Here is a 19,305-nt window from a genome sequence, read left to right on the forward strand (position 1 = left end):
TTTTCTTAAGAAAGGGGAGCAAGTACCTCTGCCAAGCATAAAAGCAAGTCATGGTCAGTAAGCTTGATGAACTACACTAGCTACACTCTACTACCTACTAGCATTTTAGTGTACATGGTCAAATATTGTGGCTGATTGAACAATAGTACCTGACATAAACCAAAAACATTGCTGAGCTTATCAGAAAGTCACCCCCTTTGCTGCTGCTATGATTTTGGTCAGTCCAACTGCCAGTCCTCAGGACTATGGCACTAACTAAAAACCTCACAGACTGACAACTTCACAGCCAGCAGTCCTACAAATTCACCTTGGACTGAGCTGGATTGTTGCCTTCCCAGGCAGAAATATCAAATTTTAGCCTCATTTAGACAGGGCATTTTCAGAATTGTTCATTTCATGCCCCTCTTCATTACCAGGGAGGACCCAGATACATATTGTGATTCAAGAGAATATGCAGGCCTGACAGCTGGAATGCCCATGTTAGTTAAATGGGAAAATTCGATTAATATTCAGAGAGACTAACCCTTAATGTTATTTCAGAGTCACATCTCAGAATACAGCTCCAGCTTAGAAACAATTACTCTTCAACCTCAGTAGCTCATACAGCAATAGTCCCAGCCAGTTGCTGTCTTTCAATTTTTAAATTCAGTTTGACTGGTGTCTGCAGTAGACCTCAACTGTGATTTTTTTTTTTCACTTACAGATTTGTACTTGTCTGGCAATAGCCAGTAGAAAACCTTCACACTAATGAAAGATAAACAGGACTATTTTTGCTCAGGATGGACTTTAACTAAACTGTGGTTGCCATGGGATACCAAAAAAGCCACCACATTTCAACTCAAAAGCTGCCTCTAATTGCACACTGGTTTTTCCAGGCTAGGACTCCTAAAAGGCTCAAGTTTACATTGTCTAGACCACTCTTGGAAGGCAAAGGACTGCACTAAGCAAGCTTTATAGAGAGGAGCTAATATTCAATAGCAGCACAGAGAGGCCCCTCCATAAGAAATACAATATTGCAAGGGGGAGAGGGGGGAAGAGGAAAATTAAATGCAAGGGAACATTACAGTGACAATCAAACTTATTCCCAGTATTATGTTCTCCTTTGTGACAACTCACCTTCACCCACTGGTCTGGTTTGGTGTCTTTCAAAACCAAGGTGAGCTCTGGTTTGTCCATCAATATTTGCATTTTGGCACAGGTGGGGTCATCACTTGTACAAATACTTATGGGCACCATCCACATGGGGAAATCCTCCCCTAAAAGAAGAAACAGTAAAAAGGAAGGCCTAAGGAAAAAGAAGTATGCACGCAACACTCAGAAGATCTGCTTGATGTTCAATCAAGTTTCAGCAGCAGTTTAAGCAAGGCTACTTAAATTTAAAAAGGCACAAATCTGAAGGACAATGGCAGTTCTAGAGTTAAAAAACCCAGGAATCTCTAAATCACCTTTCAAGCCAAACGTTTAAAATAATTTCTATAAGCATGGAAGATGGGTGAAATCTGTGTCTTAAGATAGAGGTGGCTTCCATGAGGCATTTTTTTCAGCACTACTATAAACCCAGCAGTTTACAGAGCTCCTCAGATGGCAGCACTGGCCTTAAACTGGACATCAGAAGAGAAGCATCTCAGTATGAAAACTGAGCCAAAGACAGCAGATGAATGCCGTTCTCCATTCAAGGAGGACAAAGAAACCACATGTGTGAGAGCGTTCAACCTTAGATTTTCTACAGTTTTAACAAATACTTAAAAACCTGAATCAAAGCAGAGCACCTGCCTGCTCTGCAGTGCAGCTGTTTCATCTCTCAAAATTGCTGCCATTGCATGAAAATCAACAAACACTCCATTCCTGCTCTTAGCACTCATCTTACCAGTATATGGTCCACTGGCACAGAATTTCTTCTGGACTAATTTCAACACTTTGTCATCTTCTTGCTGAGGGGGGGGGGGGGAAGGGGGGAGAGAGAGAGAGAGAGAAATTATCAGACATCTAATCTCAGCTTCTGTATATCACAATACAATCATGTGCCCTCTGTTAAATGGAGTAACTTGTATTCTCCTCCAGAAAAAGGAGCCACCTCAAGAATCATTCCCATGCATTAATCACTGTTACTGTTATAACAGACATGCCCTATTTCTCATCTGAATTTGTTGTGTGACCTCAGCTTCTAGCCAGTAATCCTCACTCACCCTGCAATCTTGTAGAAAAAGCGTAACTGAACTGGAGTGAGAAGCAAAAGGTGTGGCAAGGGGAGCCAAGTCAGATATTCCCTCCCCCAAACACACATTTCACACACAAAGAGCAAATGGGCTATGTCAGCAAACTCCAAGCACATGATCTAGAGTGCTTGTGGAATAACTCCGTATCGCTTTGCACTAGGTTCCTCAAGTGAGCTGCACTTCCCCCCCCTTCAGAAACAGAACTGTCACTAAACAAAACAACCCATTGTACTGCCTCCTGATCAAAAAGAATTTTTAAAATAATTGGATACTACTAAATATGATCCTAAAACACAGCTAAAGGTAGAATTTCTGATCCGAAGTGCTGAAAAACACACAGTTATATATTTACCTGTTCAGCTTCCACATAAATGAGTGGAAATCCCATTTGTTTGGTCCATGTATTCATCACAGCAGCAATAGGCTTCCCACTAGCTTTTTCCAGGCTTTCCCAGAGATCCTCTGCAGAAGAAAAGCCTGACTCAGGACTCCCAGAATCTTGACATGTCAGATGCTATTAAGGACACTATATGGGCACTGGAGGGTGGGAGGCTGTATTGTTACTCCAGTTTGCCCTTCATGTTTAGGGATGTATTTTTATTGAATTGTAACAGATGACAGGCAAGAAAAAGGAAATAGTTTAAACCATTCATGGGAGAGAGAGAGGGGAGAAGGAAGCTTTTTCACTACTAAAAAATGCAATCAATACACATTGTGATAAAGTATAATAAAAATCAGCATTAAATATTCAAAATGGTAAACAGAAGAATCTTCTTAAGTTTTTCCTATATTATGCCAAAAGAGCTGACCGAACAACATGGACCGGTTTTGGCTGATAGAGCATAATGTTGCACTTCCACATTTATGCCTGATACACAAAAAAGGTTTAAGAAAGCACTGTGAGATGTCAGACAAGACTTTGAACTGTTTAATCACACAGGCAATCAATACTGCAAAAGGAAGCTTGCAAAAGGCTTACTTGGCAAATCAACATACTCTATTTCTAAATTAGATTACTACACAGATGTGGTTATCAACGGTAAATGCAGCCATTTCAGATAACCTCAGCCACACACTCCTGAGATAGAGAACCCCTAGAGGATGCTGAATTTTGGCTGTGCAGGGGACACATTGTATGAAACCGAAAACAAGCCAATTATTTCTTTGCATTTCAGTTATCTCAAGTGGAAAAACAGCTGTTTAAGAATCCATCACTTTAGCACTAACAAGCTTGCCTCCAGAAATTACTTTTCTTAAAAGCATATAATAACCACCAGTTACCTGTAGCGGCATTCTTCTGCTGGAACTTCGTTAAATATAAATTCATTCCTTTCCGAAAGTCCTGGGAACATACATACAACATACATATATAATGGCACCAGAACGGAGGTCTTTCCTATCCTCCCTCCACGCTGCATTTATATTCAAGAATCAGCTGAAGAATCTTAGGATCAGTATGTACATCTGTAACTCCTTCCATATTTTCCCACTATCTTATTTCTCCTAGGTAAGTTCAAACAGAGCCCAAATACAAATTCGAAAAAGTCTTCAAGATATAGAATACACAGATTTAAATTTTTTTACAAACGGTATTTTTAACTGTAAAAAGATTTGACAATCTACATCTGGATTTTTTAACAACTATCTTTTTACCTCATCACCAATGTAGTCGTGTAGCATTCGGATTACAGATGCTCCCTTGCTGTAAGAAATAGCATCGAATATTTCATCTACTTCAGATGGATGGCCAACACTAACCTGTGGTAAACAGGATAATTAACAGTGAGAACAATTTTAACTGCTGTAAGATTTTGATTTTGCTTGTTCTAGTGTTTAAGGAGCTGACTTCTCTCACTGAAGAAAGCGCATGCATATCCATCACTAAACTGTCTTAGTGGAATCTCTGCACCCAGTCAATTAAACTTATTGACTTATGGCTGGGTTAGAATCGGTTTATAGGTCAAAGTTAGGTTTTGGTATTTAATCAAATAGACTTGGGGATCTTGCATCAATTCTTTGGTTAACACTTACCCAAAAGCAAAAAAAACAGTGGAACTTGTTTAATTCTGGGACAGTGAACAATACATTCTCAGGAAATGCACTCAACAGGTAAGTCACTTTAAAATGACCTGTTGTACAAAGCAAGATAATTTCCCAACACCTATTACATCAAACATTTCTTAAGCCATCAGAAAATTTGGCCATGGCAATCTCTAGAAATTAAAAGGGAGTTTTCTTTTAGCACAGCTCCCAGTTTTTCTGTAACTGAGCTCGCTGCTGCTGCTGCCTTCTCTTCATCAATGAACTACTGCCTTGTTTCCAAAGCAGCAAGCCCAGCTAGATCCTACTTATTTCAAGACTGTCTGTATCATACTCCCAGAACTGTGAGTGTAATGCAGAGACACCTAAGGTGGCCTCAGATGGAAACCTGTACAAGCCCAGCAAAGTTTGGTAGCTTGGGCTCTGGGCTATGCTGCACTTTCGTTTATGTTGCTGAGCACTGGAGTAAGTCAGTGCTACTTCACTGTGCTCAAGGGCCAGAAAACTACCCCCTTTGATCAGAAACCAAAACAAAACACAAATAATGGTGAGTTTTGATCACAACTTTGCCTTTCAAGTCAGTAGAGCAGAAAAACTCCAGAAGGAGACATCATCAGACCCTCAAAACTCACTTCTGAGATACTAATTCAAGTAGAGGAAAATCCACAAAGTGTAAATGCAACCTTAGATTTTCCTTTGCATCAGGAATGACTGCAAAGTCCTCTCTTTTCTTAATAGGAAAAAAGCTTACACACAGCTGACAAGAAAAAAAAAAGGAGACAATCAAGAGCAAAGACAGAACTTACTTCAATAGGATGACTGTTGTCTAAGGCATCAAGCTCTTGAGCTCGTGTGTAATCAGCAGAAACAAACTGCGTCCAAATATCATACTCTGGGAAACAGTGATCTACACATAGGTACTCAATCCAGGAGGCAAATCCTTCATTCAGCCAAAGATGGGTCCACCATTCCTGGAAAGATAAGAAGGCAGAATAAAGAACAAAATTCCAACAGCTTCATTTAATCAACAATAAATGTGCAGGAAAGATAAGCTGCTAATGGCCTAGTTTAGTGCAAACCAGAGAAACAGGTAATACTTGTAAGTGTACCTCTCTATAAAGTCATCAGCCCAAGAAGAATCAACACTCAATAACTGTGTTCCCCCTGTCTTAAGTTTTAGAAACTCTGCCTGGAGAACTGCATCAAGTACAAATGAAATTCCCAGAGACCAGACTAGAGGTCAGAGCAGAGCCACTGAGGGAACAGCCATGAGTGTTACCTGGATTAGGGAAAAGAGTCAGTGACATGCAAGGCCACAGTTCAGTAAAGCAGCAGAATTGTGGGCAACACAACAACACTGTATTTTCCAAACTGAATAGCAGCAGCTGCAGAAGACTGATTTTGTTTGCTTTTGGGTTTCTTTTTTTTGCTAAAGAGTATGCTTACATAAAGGAGAAAACCTGGAATCTGAAGAAGTGTTCTAGACTATGGAAACCTGAAATCTAGTAAACAGTTAAAAATTGTTTCTCACCAGCCAAAGGTGGGCTTTGTTTTTTTAAGATAAGAATGTTACATTGACATTTTAAAATTCTTCCTTTCACTTCTAATACTTAACTGAAGAAGGAGAGGTAAGAAAACAAGCTACGGATACTGAGGAGGAAAATACCCTTTTCCGTAACTGCACTTACCAACCAATTCTTTAAATGTAAATGGGGCGGTTAACACAGAAGAGCGTGGCTATGATGATATGGGCCCTTAAGCAGAAGAAACTGAACAGGATGTAGAAGCAGTCCAGTAAGCCGTTCTACAAAGAACTACTGCTTCTACTATGAATGAAACATTTACCCCAGGGAGGGTGGAATTTCAATAAGGAACGCTGTTACTGAAACTACACAGATAAGCCCCGCTTTATTTTTAGAGTAGAGACTATCCAATTTTCTTTTACATTTCTGATTGTATCTGTTTCCAGGACAAGGTTCCAATACATACAGATTGGTGCCAAAGGATTAATACAACTGCAAAATAGATTCTTGGGCAATTAGGCTGGACTTCTAAATCTTTTCACCTCCCTGTTTTTCTCCCTTATTCCTCCGGCAACCTAATTGCTCATGAATCCATTTCTTCCCTTGGAAGTGTTCTTATTTCATTTATCTTTGCTACAGAAGAACTAGCATATTGTGCCAGCCAATAAGATCTAGTACTGGCAAACTAAACCAGTGATGCTACTGAGGCTTTCTGCTGTGCTGCATGCACCTCAGATTATAGAGGAGAAAAAAATGACTTTCTGGAAATTGAGAAGTAACACTGGAATGTCTTTTCATGTTTCACATTTGCATCACAGAATATAAAATAATAACCAAAGAAAATTTTTGGAAGACCTAGAACTTCAAAATCAAAATAAAAAGCTAATTCAATGTGAACCTTAGAGATTCTTGTAAATGATACTTTCTCAAGCTTACTGCCACAGTTCTCAATGGTCAGAAGGACCACGAATGGTTTGTGGGTCACTAACGGTCTCTAAGGCACTAGCTGGCATCCTACAGTGTTGTCTAGCCACATGATGCTAGCTCTCCTTCCCTCCAGCTGCTCAACTGTACTAAAAGCTAAAAATATACAACTTAATATTACTTTTGCGTTTAAATATTGCGTTGCTCTCGCATGGAAGCTACTTGTGCTACCACAAACAGGAATGGACACAGCTGATTAGATCTTAAGAGGCACGGCACTGTAGAAAAGTTTGACAAACTTTGCTTAGTGTTATAATTAATATTTACGCTGGGTTTTTTCCTCCATCCACTCACACTTAATTTAAGCAGCCAGAAGGCCAGAACAACGTTGATTTGGGGCTCCAGAAGCCACACTTTTTTTCACCAAACACACTGGTTTCTTAGAATACAAGTAACTTCTTAACCTGTGAAATATTTGGATTCAAGCATCTGTTTGCAGGGTTTTGGGAAAAGGAATGTCAGATCTAATTAACAGAGTAAGCTGAAACCATTTGTTAACAGCAGAAGCTCTGACAGATGCAGGTTTCAGTTTTTAGCACTAAATGGAATTTATTTACAGATTTCAGTCTTGCTGCCTCGCATATGCTTTTATTCCCACCAAAATGACTTAAATATCAAACGATTCAGACAGCTGGCTCCCCATATATCCGAAGTAATTCATATGAGTTACTACTGAGCAACTTTTCAGCCACTGGACTAGAACAATTTGCAATGCTGAGCTGGCAGTGATAGGCCTGCTTGGTATAAAAGCCTGATGAGTGAATCATGCCTACCTGAAAGGAAAACAGTGGATTATTTCTTCTAAGTAATCTGACTAACCAAAATAATTTCCATGGAATACCTGCTCAACTCTAACTAGGACTATATTCAAACAACTGAACATTACTTCACACAGAAAAGGTCTAGGAATACTTCTAAAGAACACACTAGTGAAGAAGAAAGTGGGAATAAAGCACTATTTAATTATTTAAATTTTTTATTTTAAAAAATAAAAGTGCCTGCTATTAAGGGGCACTTGAACACACACATGATATGAAGCACATGTCAAAGAAAACTAGAATAACTTGTAACTGTTAGATACCATGGTCACAAGGTTTCCAAACCACTGATGAGCAAGTTCATGTCCTACAACCAGAGCAACCCACTGGCGAGAAGAAGAACAGGAATTTTTGGGGTCAATGAGCAATGCAGTCTCCCTGTATTTAAGAGAGAAAGATAACTGAATAGAGTGGTACATGCCTACGGAAAAAACACAATCAAAAGCAGGTTAAATTACCTAAGCAAGCTAAAAGGTGATCAGTACAACTGAAAAAAAATCAAAAGCTATTTCAGTTTAGACATTAAATTATTTTGATAAGTTCCACAGCTGTTGGAATGCTTTGGAGCAATAATTCCTTATGGCATGCAAGAAGACAAGTGCAAAAACCCAGGCAGGAACAAGAAAGTTTATCCTTTATTTATAAAATAGCTCACCTACATAATCTAGGAACCTTAACTGTAACTCCCTTTGCACTGCATGATGTATGCACAGCAACTCTTCTCTGCCTCTTTCCTCCCCAAAAGAATTCCAACTCTTCCAAGTGCACAACCAGCTGTGTTACACTCACCACTGCAGATGCACAAGATACTCCACACAGGGCACACGTGCACACACGCATACACACAACAAGTGCTCCCCAGGTCAGGCACGCAACCTTCTGCTATGAACACCCCTGTCATGATCAGGACTTAGTGGGTCAGTCAGAAAGGACTTCTGGACTGCTGCAACTCAAAGGGGAAAAACGTGCATCTCAAAGCATAGATGGTGCCTGCAGATTATGCCAACCTTCTGTCCCCAAAGGGATAAAGCAAGCGTGCCAAACTGAGCATAAGGGTGGGTGGGGGGAATTAACAGCACAATTAAGAAAGGCTTCCAAAAATTCTACTCATCCAGGACAAATATTTTTTTTCCACAGGGAGTAAAATATCAGATTTCAGAATTGCGATAAGCAGACAAGTAGATTTTAAACCTGGGCTCAAATTTCCGTTTCAATTTTTTAAGGCCAAATTAAAAGTTTAGCAGAAGAAATTCAAACTGTTTCAGGGTTTAAAGTCCAAAGCTTACAAGACCAATGTTGTACAAAATGAAGGAAAATCATTCTAACAATGAGCACAGATAATGTAATAATATCAAGCAAAAGTACAAAAGCTTGATCAGATGAAGAAAAAAAAAACTGAAAAGGAAGGCAAGTTAATATTTTTGATTTACTCACATCCACATGGTTATACTGTGGTTGCTAAATTTACCAACTTGCCTACAACACAAAATCAGAAACTCTTCCAGCTGTGTCAGTAAGCATGTAACTTTTACAGGGGAAAAAAAGGGCCAAGAAAGTTCTCTTGTAGAACAGGCAGTGCTGCCAGACACTTAAAAATCTCACGCCCTTGGACAGTAGTTGTAATAGCTCATTCTTGCCTTCCTAAGATTTGTACAATAATGCACGCTGCTGCAGAAGTCAAAATTATCCAAACCGAAGCAAGAGTTGAAGGTATTTACTCAGTCTTATTTGGGATGATACCCAATAATTACAGCTCCCTAAAACTAAGCCAATTACTTCCAAGAATTAGTGAACAAAGAGGGGGAAAGACAGTATTTTAACAGCATACCTATAAGTAACAAGGCCCCAGTTCTCCATGGCACCTTTATAAAATAAATACAAAGGTTTATTGATATTGATACACACCTCTTCCTAAATGTTTAAAATTCAAATAAAATACAGTTCATCAATAAAGTGAGTTACTTTACCAGCAGCAAAGTCTGCAATAGCTATGAGATCAATTTTAGGAAGAGGGTAAGGAACATTGAAGTAGTCCTTATAAAAAGGCAGAGTTTTAGCAGCAACCTGTAAGAAATAAGAAGAGAAATGTTATGTTTACATGGAACAACTGGTAAAACTTGAAAATTTATGACTGACACTAGCTAAGAAAGCAGCATACACAAGATTTCTTCCAGAAGCCCCATTCCCAGCTTCCAGAGCACAATGGTTTGGAAGACTCCCATCCCCTTTTTCTCCCAGGCTGTAGCCTACCCTTCAGTACTTCTCATCATCTTTGGACCAAAGTCTCTATCACCAAATCAGAACTGAATTAACCCGTATGTTTTTGTCATTATGGACATCAGTGTGTCCACAACTGAAATTCTGTTTAATATCAAGCCTAGTCTCTCCAAGCCATTAAAGCAAAAAACAGCCTCACGAGCTTTGCATGGATTTAGGTGATTGAACAGAGGAGTCAGCTATGTCCAGCCTGTCGGAGATCGCTATAGCAATAACGAAGTCACCCTGAGTGCATTTACCTCTAACGCAAACTTTCCTTGTTCTGCTTTGCCAACAGGAGTGTAAACACGCACTAAGACGCCATCGAGGGACCTGGCCTCTACGAAGTCATATTCTCCCACCACAAACGCTACAAGATACGTTGACATTATAGGGGTGCGAGCAAACTTCACTTCCACCAGATTTTCATCATCTGGGTAGGGCTTCCGGTCAATGACATTCTTTCAACATGAAAGGGAATCAGTTAGTTTCATGGAAGTGAAACTGTATTACACAATACATTTGGCTAACTATTCCATCATTATGAGTAATGCATTCAAAATGAAAGGACACTTCTTTTATGATTTTAAAATACAGACCACAATGTAGTTCACCTCCTAACTAAAAATGCCCTATCACACATGGCGGTGTACTTTTATAAGTTATATTCCATTACTGCAAAGGCAGCTGAATACATCAGCTATCAGCTGCTGTCCTTCAAAGACAGTGTTACCCACATCCCAGTAAGGCATCAGGTTTTCACTTCAAATTCTGAAACAGAAACCACAACCATGTGGTCACTGGGCAATGCTAGACTTTACAGGTAACTATGAAAGTTAGCTACTGGAATAAAAAGTCTGGTTTTAAACTGACTTGCTCTTCTCCAGCAACATAATCTAGAAATATGTGCACCATATTTAAAGTAGCAACCTGAAAATGCCCACTTGTATTTGTGGCAGAGGTACTTCTACTTGCACATTTTATCCCAGTTCTGGTCAGAAATTCTCTAGAGCAGAAAACATGCTTATTTATCTCAAGTGCTTATGTAGCTGTAACAGCTATATAAACACACAAAGGCTTATTTTTTTTCCCCAGTCACTCTTAATCAAGCAGCACGTGGCTTGACATATGCTAAGACTTTTTTTTTTTTTTAAACCACCACCACTGTGGTTCGTACAACCTGTTTAGGTTTTGTGCTAGTATCTGACATCACAATATCATCTTTTTATAAGCTCTCTCAATTTATTGATGCTTAGGAATAGCTAGCAAGACAGCCTATATTCCTAATTCTGTGTGTTACCAATGATGCACACTATTAACTATCAAATAATCAGCTGGCGCTATTACAGCTTTATTTAAAACAGTGTTTACTTGCACATCAAGAACTTACCATATTTGACAAAGCTACTCTGTCTTTAGGAACCACCAAAGAAATATCAAATGTTGCCTTAATAGCAGGCTCATCCCAGCAAGGGAAAGCTCTGCGAGCATCAGTGGCCTGAAGAAAGTAAGAGCATTAAACAAATAAATCACAAGAGATTGTGGCAATAAAACACACACAAAAATTCAGCATATTTTACAGGCAAGAAGTTGGATGAATGATGACTAGTCAGGTGTAGAGCCTCTTCACTGACACTCTTGACCTCTGCATTAGAGCATTTTATTCTTACTTATTTCACTCTTGGTTTAAAAAAAAAATGCAGCTGAAAAGCACTCTGTGCTGTGATGGAATTCTACAGTCTGAGCAAAATTTAGCAGAGTCATGACAGGAACAAAGCTCAGTCATGTGAAAACAGAGAGGGCACCCAGGCGTTCACAGACCATACACACAAGACCACCTATTTATATTCCATCAGCAGACCGCACCCAAGAAATGTTCTATTTGTATGAGGTAAGTACTCCATGTTTTTACGTAACCAGGCAGATAACTATGAAATTACAATATGGTATAAAATTCTGTCATTATGTCCAGGGTTTACATAATACTTGAGACAGAATCTGGCTTACATTTTGGATGTCATTAAGATACTGAGATAAAGGCAGAGTGTCCTATTAAAAAAATTAATACACTTCATGAAGGAAAGTTATACAGAGGTATTTGACCACATCTAAATAAATAGCTGTTCTTAAACATGGCAGTTAGTGTATATATACGATGCATCACACATCAGCATGATCCCTGGCTGGGGAATTTGCCAGATCCAGAATTTACTGACCTTGAAGTCGCAATGTAAAGGCTGCTTTTAGTATTACCCATCCACACTAAAAGCAAGAAGCAAATAAATATGGATTTTTGAAATTTACCGAGAGGGTATAGCTAAAGCTAGGAAATTGCGTCTTTGCTGCTTCTAAGCATAAATCCTATATTAAGAATGACATTCCCTCAAAACAAAAATATAGCCCATACCTCAAACTGAGTGACAGCAGCATAGCGTGTGTCTCCCGTAGGGGTGGTATATTTACTTCGGTAAAAACCTTTCATTTTATCATTCAGCTCCCCTACAAAGTCTATCTTTAGCGTCCCTGTCCCTGTAACAGAAACAGATGGGACATTGTTATTGGCAAGTGCCAAACAGAACATTTATTTGGTCTGGACCTTCAGGCCAGGCTACTCAGCTGGCCCACTGCCCTTCTGAAATAAGGTGTCCCTTTAATTCATCTCCACCTATCACTTTTTTGCCAGCCTCCCTCAAACCCTTCACTCTGCTTACATAAAATAAGCTCCAGCAGACCAATGCACACAAAGCCAGACTCACCATAGCATTTTAGCATTGATCGGAGATCAGAGGCTGCTGCAGTATTCATTCTCATCTTCTAAACACAATGCAATAACCAAGACAGACCTACCTTAAGCTGTTTGAGAAGTCCGATCCTACAATCCTTACCTTTTAGTAAAGTTTGCAAAAATATAGGATGGCTACTAAGTAATAATAACCTACTACAAAAGCCAAGATGGAGCACTGGCTGTGTTCAAGCTTGTAAGTCAATTAGTCTCAGGATTTATTCTGCCCTCGACGTCTCAGTGCAAAAGGGGAAACCTGATCTTGATCAGAGAGGCAGCATGCCAATATCCCACAGAATGAAACACTAAAGTTTTATCACCCTAGAAACTTTATATTTGTATTTGTCAACATGAAATAAAACTGCTTTATTCAAACTAAGGATCCGAGTTTCAATCAACAAACTCCTCAGAGCAAAAAGCTGTATCAGTTTCAAAAGAATTAGTACATTCACGCCTAGGAAAATACTGCAGTAATTCAGATTAGCTCATTCTTGGTAAGAGGGAAACAGATCATCAGTAGCTAACATAAAGAGCTTCTGAGCCTAACTCCCAATAGCAGGTAAATAATTAGAGTCACCTCAGGTGTTGGAAGCAAACATCACCATTAGCAAAACAACATTTTCAATTCCAGAGGCTCACAAAATGACTTATACTGGACAGACTCCCTAGGGAGCACTACATTCACAGTCAGAAACTTCAGGGAAGACAGAGCTGTCCTACTCCAGCTTTTTCAAGTGCAAACGTCTCAAACACATGGTTGAAGCAAGCAGAAGGCATGAAAATAGCTCTTACCCTTCTGAAGAGTACTGGGAAAGGAGAGAGTAACCTTTTCATCCTCATTTTGATAGTTGAACCCTGTGGCATGTACCTCTGAAACAGAAAAACAGACTACTTTGTTTGAAATAAGCACCAGAGATGTTTTTGTAACTCACAAACATTTAAAATTAACTGAATCAGCTGAATCCAACAACATGCTGTAGTTACGAACAAATCAATGAAGATTGAGTAATCTAGAATGATATAAATGCAAGCAACCAAAGAAATGCCACCCATTGTCAGAGTTCCATGTTTTATTATCTTGCTTCAGACAAATAAATCTACCACATTTACATCAGACTATACAGCCACAAACTCAAAGCACCACCTCCGTGCTCCTTCCACCTCTGCCATACATCCCATCCATCAGAACACTGCACTCGTACATGGCAGGGAAGTCTTCAGCTGTGCCAAGTAATAAAAGCTGTACTGTTAAATTGCAAACTTGAAGTAAGAGCAGTATCCTGTACACCACCAGCAATGCTGGTAACAACTACTACAATCCTGACAAATCGCACAAAACTTCCCATCAGTATTAAATGTTTACATCAGTGCAGCAGGATTCTTATTAATTATTCCAAACAGGATGCTGATGATTTAACTAATTTGTGGACCTCACTTTGGAGTTTATATACCATTCAGCAACGGCATACAAAATCAACCAGAATATGAAGCAGTATGGCATTTACATAGCATCGGATCTATTTGTAGATGCAAACATCCGAACTATGAGGCCAAGCTGCATAGATGCGGGGAGGGAATCAGTACACAGGAATTAAAACTGTCCTGGAGCTTACAGTTAGCAGAGCCAAGAGAGAACACCTGGTGTTGCTTCTTCCTTCCTAATTCATCAAGTCCCACTCGCTGCAAAGTGATGTACATCTATGCTCCTTCTAAAAAAAAAAAAAAAACAAAACCCCAAACCAAAAAAACCCCCAAACTCTAAAATAGCTACATAGGACCTCACCTATGCAAGTTCTCCTACCTTTGTCACTCTATACTTAACCACCACAATAACCAGCTATCTTTAAGAAATGCAAATCTGCACCAAAACAAATTAGCAATGCTTTCTACGACACATCAGCATCCTGAACCACCAAACTTGGTAAGCACTACAACTACACCTTTCTATGCAGCCATACTGATGTACAATTCCAGATTTATAAATATAATAAACACTTGGCAATTCAGTATAGTTTTGAAAGATACAGGAAACACAGAGACCGGTTTAAATTAACAGCATTCTTAGCACAAGCTGCCTGTCCCATCCCACTTACATCCCTTAAATCAAAGTGGAAACACACATAGGAGATTGAAATGCTAGCAAGGGTCTAGCAGCCTTTTCAGGTACTTTCAAAATTGACCTAGGAAGAAAGATTCAGTAAATAGCTTCAGTTATCTACTGTAGTAGATACTAGTTTTGAATGGTCACCAAAAAAAGGACAAAAAAAGAATACTGGGAAGTGCTGTGATACATAGAGGTGAACATCCTAAAGGGAAAATGTACCACTATACCAACTTCTTCATTACATAGAGTTCTGAATGACAAAGCTTGTTTGAAACAACTATTTAATTTACAGAATGACCCGTCTTCCATGCTCAAGTATCACTACAAGAATCCAGGTATTCAGTTTCATAGGCAGCCTAAGCACACTTGCAAGATGTTCAGCTAAGTTGTTCCATATGTGACAAAAGTAACTGGAGACATGTTTTTATTTTTATAAAATTGAAAGTGCTATTTATTCTGGAATAGTATGATTTCAGCCTTAAGTCAGAGTTAATACCAACCTCTGCTCACAGAGAACATAAATGCAGAAACTGCATGAATGCATTAGTCTTAACTACTGGTTTCACAGTGCTCTGCTCAGCATTTAATCAGAGTTAACCACCATGCTAGGGTACATAATACACAAATGCTTACAATAAAACAATTCTAGCTGTAAGAAAAAATACAGTACAGAAACAAATTCAAGAAAAAAATTCTTTACATGATCAAGTAGAAGAACTTTAGACTACTAGTCTGCACTGAGGAGTTCCAAGATTTTTAAAATCAACTGTAAGAGGGATGAGTTAGACCATTTAAATAGAACACATGCCAAGGACATCAAAATGCCAGCAAGTGTTGGGCAATGAGCAACAAGAAGTAAAGGTTTAGCTCTTCTTCTTATAACTCTGAGGAATAGAGGCAGAAAAGCAGACATTATAAGAGAGTTGGAGAGAAGATATTCAGGGGAACAATGCTAACATGCAACATACTAGTCTGGAAGTGGGCTTCCCAGCAACAGTGTGGAGCTGATTGCTGACTACATCGTTTAGATCCAATGAATTTTGACCCCGTTTAGAGTCCAACAGACAACAAACCTGTTGTTCTGCAATAGCATGTTAGTGACCTCGGTCAGAGGGAAGGATGGGTTGAATACCTGTCGGAAATTTATGTTAGCCTGCCTGGGAGGAATCCTGCTGCTGGACAACCTGCAGATGCTGAGCTGTCAGCCTGTGGTCAGAGGCTAAATGAAAACCTGAGAAACGTCTGATAAAAATCAGTACAAGAATGCAGAAACACTCCCCCCCTCCATGCATTTTAAAATGACCATAGCAAACCAAAAACATTTTTATCTTTTTACAACTTCTAATGGAAACAATCTGATACCAGAGACAAACAATACCATGACTTCAAGATCATAGTTCTAACCTACTGCAACTGAGAAATACAGAAGAATGCATGTTATGCAGATCTTCTGCCAAAAGTTGACAATGAATATCAAGTTTCCCTCCCCTCCTCTCCCAAATGTGAAGTCCTCCTAAGTGTATTTGAATCTGTAGCTCCGCTACTTTATAACCTTTTTAACCTGTACTAGAAAAGGCATAGGAAAGACACAGGTAAACATTACCAGTGGTAGAAGGTGAAGACCCTCAGGATTGTTGCCCCTGCAACAGCCTGAGAAAGCATATTAACACATTGCAGAAAGCAACCTTGTTTCAAAGAGCTTTTCAACCTTAATTTTACAGTATTAGATCCCAATTACCCTAAGGTTAGAAACAATGTTTAAACAAGTTATAGTTTAAATAGGCTGGAAGCAGCCATCTCATGAGCAATGCAGTGCACTCCCAGCACACACTGATCACAATCTCCACTAAAGGAGGCCAAGAGTCTTGTGATACCCCAGGACTGCCCCACTTGCCGTGGCAACTAGCCTCTGACAAACACTTTAAAGCAATGGCAAGAGTACATCTCGAACAAAAGGTAATATTCGTTTACAGTTTCACAAGATGTGTACTCATTGCGGAACTGGGTGTCTAGAAGAGCGTCTTTCCATGCTCAACTCCAGCAATTTTTTGTAATTCTCAAAGCAGCTGCTTATATATCAATTTCTGAAATGGCAGAATATAAATGAAAGATTCAAAGTTACTTTTTTTTTTTTTTAAACTAACTATTCAGTGCCAATAATTTAATCCAGAGCAAAAGAACCATGGAAAACCATCAACAATACTTTTTGTTAAGAGTTTAAGAGAACTGCTTATAACAAAGATGTAATTGCAGTAAAAGGCTGTCTGAATTCCTAACAGTGTTGAATACAAAAGCTCCTGAAGAGAACAACACAATTTTGGCAGCCTACTAACTTTGGAGAGTTTGGCACTGCAAGGTTGCAAGTTAATCACTAGCACATTAGTACACAGCCTGGACCAAGTCGCATGAGAAAATAAAAAGCTGCTAGTGCTCCATGTCTTTGGAAAAAAGGCATAAAAATCAGATCTAGCAACCCTCCCAAACTCAAAGCACTACATATCAAATTCTACAATAGTATTTGAAATAAACTACAGTCCTTCTACGGAGTACTTCCTGAAATTGCACAGTAAACCAGATGGATACATCAATTAATGATCCCAATTTCTGTATTACATGCTTATAAACGTGGAACCTCGCCAAAGGTTTTAAGCAATGTCAAATGTGCATGCATTTCAAAGTGAAGACAAAGCCAAGTGCAAGAGGTGGAATTTTTTCAAGTAGCCCTCATTCCATGGCATGGGGAAGTCATAGGCAATTAAGGTACAGTGGCTTAATTAACTTGCGGTCATCAACTGAGCTGCAGTGACTGTGTGCACTCTGCCTACTCTACCTGCAAATTAAACACGTTAGCTTAAAACATCTACATGTTGACACAGCATACGCTGACCTCCTTCGGTGTTAGCCACTGAACTATGCTGATGCAATTCCTGAGAATGCTAATGCTTTCAAGCCCTTTCACATCTTTCCATGTGTTTCAAACCAGTGGTTGTAAAATCCTTCAAAGGAATCTTCTGAGTATTCTTGCCTACCAGATATTCCCAAACTGTCCATGCCAATGAAGCCCAGGCCTCCTTAAAAAAACTACCATTAAAAATTCTGTCAACATCACATCGTCTCCAGAAGAAAGGATGAAGATGAGCTTTTCTACAACAAAGAAAGGTTTCACAACTGGCTTCGACAAATGTAGTCTGCTACGGGCAGAGACAGTAGTCCCATTTTTCCCACCTGGCCCCAGCTGCATGTTTCCATTCCCTTCCTTCCACTGGCATTCACATACAATCATCAGGATCAGGAAGATGATCCGTCTCCAAGCTGACTTTTTTTCTTCCCGCCTTGTAGAGGCAGTTTTCAGCCAGTGCAGTTTCCTGATCTACATGGCTGCTCAACTGTACAAACATGAATGCCAAGAGAAGGAATGGAGTGAGGACAAGCGTCATTGCCCCTTTCCACAGCAGCATGACTTCAAGACTGCCTTACGATCATCATGAAACATCCCTACCGTGCTAGGAAGGAAAAGACTAAACTAATAAGTTCTGGCCTTAAAACCTTTTAAAGGTTGAAGCACAAATCAAAGTTCACTTGATTATGTCTGCTAAACAAACATCACTATGGTTGCTTGTAATTTTCTATGCAAAATTGCCAACTACTACCCTCCAAGCATCTCTAAATTCAAGAAGCTGCTTTAGATGCCACAGTATCTGAAAAGCTTTCCAAGCTAAAGACAATGTAATTCACTGATTATGACTCCATTACAATTTCACAACTCCTTAAAGAGAGATTCGCAGGAAGTTCAAATGACTTAGCATTCTGTAAGTATGAAACTCAATCCCCTAAAATTTAAATTAAGAACCAACTTGCTTAGGAATGCCTTTTCAGTTCTTCATTTAGCTGAGCAAAGTCAACCATTTGGACGATGGTAGTACAGTACGTGCACACCTAAACACTAAGGCTGCACTATAAACATTTGACTACAAATGCTAAAAAGTAGCTTCTGGAAAAAAACAAAACAATTGCTCGTTATGATTAGTGGGAAGAGCCAGTCATAACTTCAGCAACAAAAAACTCAGTCTTCTGAGTAGCTTTGTTCCATTACAGCATACCTGGCACAAACGGCAAATCCACAACCTCCAGTTATAATCACTACACTAGTTTTATGTTGAAACAGAATTTTTCTACTCCAAAGTACTGCGTAATCAATCTCTCCTGGTTTATTATTCACTATCACTCAATTGTGGATTACACAGCAAAATCTTTTACTTTGACTTTAAAGCTTCAGACATCCTCCCTCAGCTTCCTGTCAAATATTGGGCAATAATCTGATTTCCCTGCAAATCTGCATTAAAGTTCCAAAGACCAAGTTCTACCCTCTGCTGTATCCATCTTTAGAAGAGTGAATACGAGCGGAGGGAAAACATGGCCCACAGTTCTAGCTAAGATTCCTGCTGTTGTACAAGCCACAGTGTAGTAGGTACTCAAGATTAACAAGAATTATTAGGAAAAGAATAAACTATTCTGCACAAAAGTCAACAGATCAGCTCCATAAACAAGGGAAATGTTATCTGTTGAACAAGGAGGTCTCCTT

At 39.3% G+C, this 19,305-nt stretch overlaps 1 protein-coding gene across 3 annotated transcripts in view; it reads right to left on the reverse strand.

The window, feature by feature from the left end:
* NPEPPS (aminopeptidase puromycin sensitive) overlaps positions 1-19,305 on the reverse strand; it is a 38,039-nt gene that overhangs the window by 8,140 nt on the left and 10,594 nt on the right. For all 3 annotated transcript variants that reach the window (XM_010585527.1, XM_010585526.1, XM_010585528.1), the window contains 13 exons: positions 13,412-13,489; positions 12,245-12,366; positions 11,228-11,335; positions 10,098-10,298; positions 9,549-9,645; positions 9,410-9,443; positions 7,845-7,959; positions 5,063-5,227; positions 3,870-3,974; positions 3,498-3,558; positions 2,569-2,678; positions 1,868-1,931; positions 1,117-1,256 (listed from right to left, as the gene is read on the reverse strand). In XM_010585527.1, the coding sequence (XP_010583829.1) occupies positions 1,117-1,256; positions 1,868-1,931; positions 2,569-2,678; positions 3,498-3,558; positions 3,870-3,974; positions 5,063-5,227; positions 7,845-7,959; positions 9,410-9,443; positions 9,549-9,645; positions 10,098-10,298; positions 11,228-11,335; positions 12,245-12,366; positions 13,412-13,489 (1,400 nt within the window). The remainder of the gene's footprint in view (positions 1-1,116; positions 1,257-1,867; positions 1,932-2,568; positions 2,679-3,497; positions 3,559-3,869; positions 3,975-5,062; positions 5,228-7,844; positions 7,960-9,409; positions 9,444-9,548; positions 9,646-10,097; positions 10,299-11,227; positions 11,336-12,244; positions 12,367-13,411; positions 13,490-19,305) is intronic.

The sequence above is a fragment of the Haliaeetus leucocephalus genome, unplaced genomic scaffold, assembly GCF_000737465.1.
Source record: "Haliaeetus leucocephalus isolate CR32 unplaced genomic scaffold, Haliaeetus_leucocephalus-4.0 Scaffold110, whole genome shotgun sequence".
NCBI classification, from domain to species: domain Eukaryota; kingdom Metazoa; phylum Chordata; class Aves; order Accipitriformes; family Accipitridae; genus Haliaeetus; species Haliaeetus leucocephalus.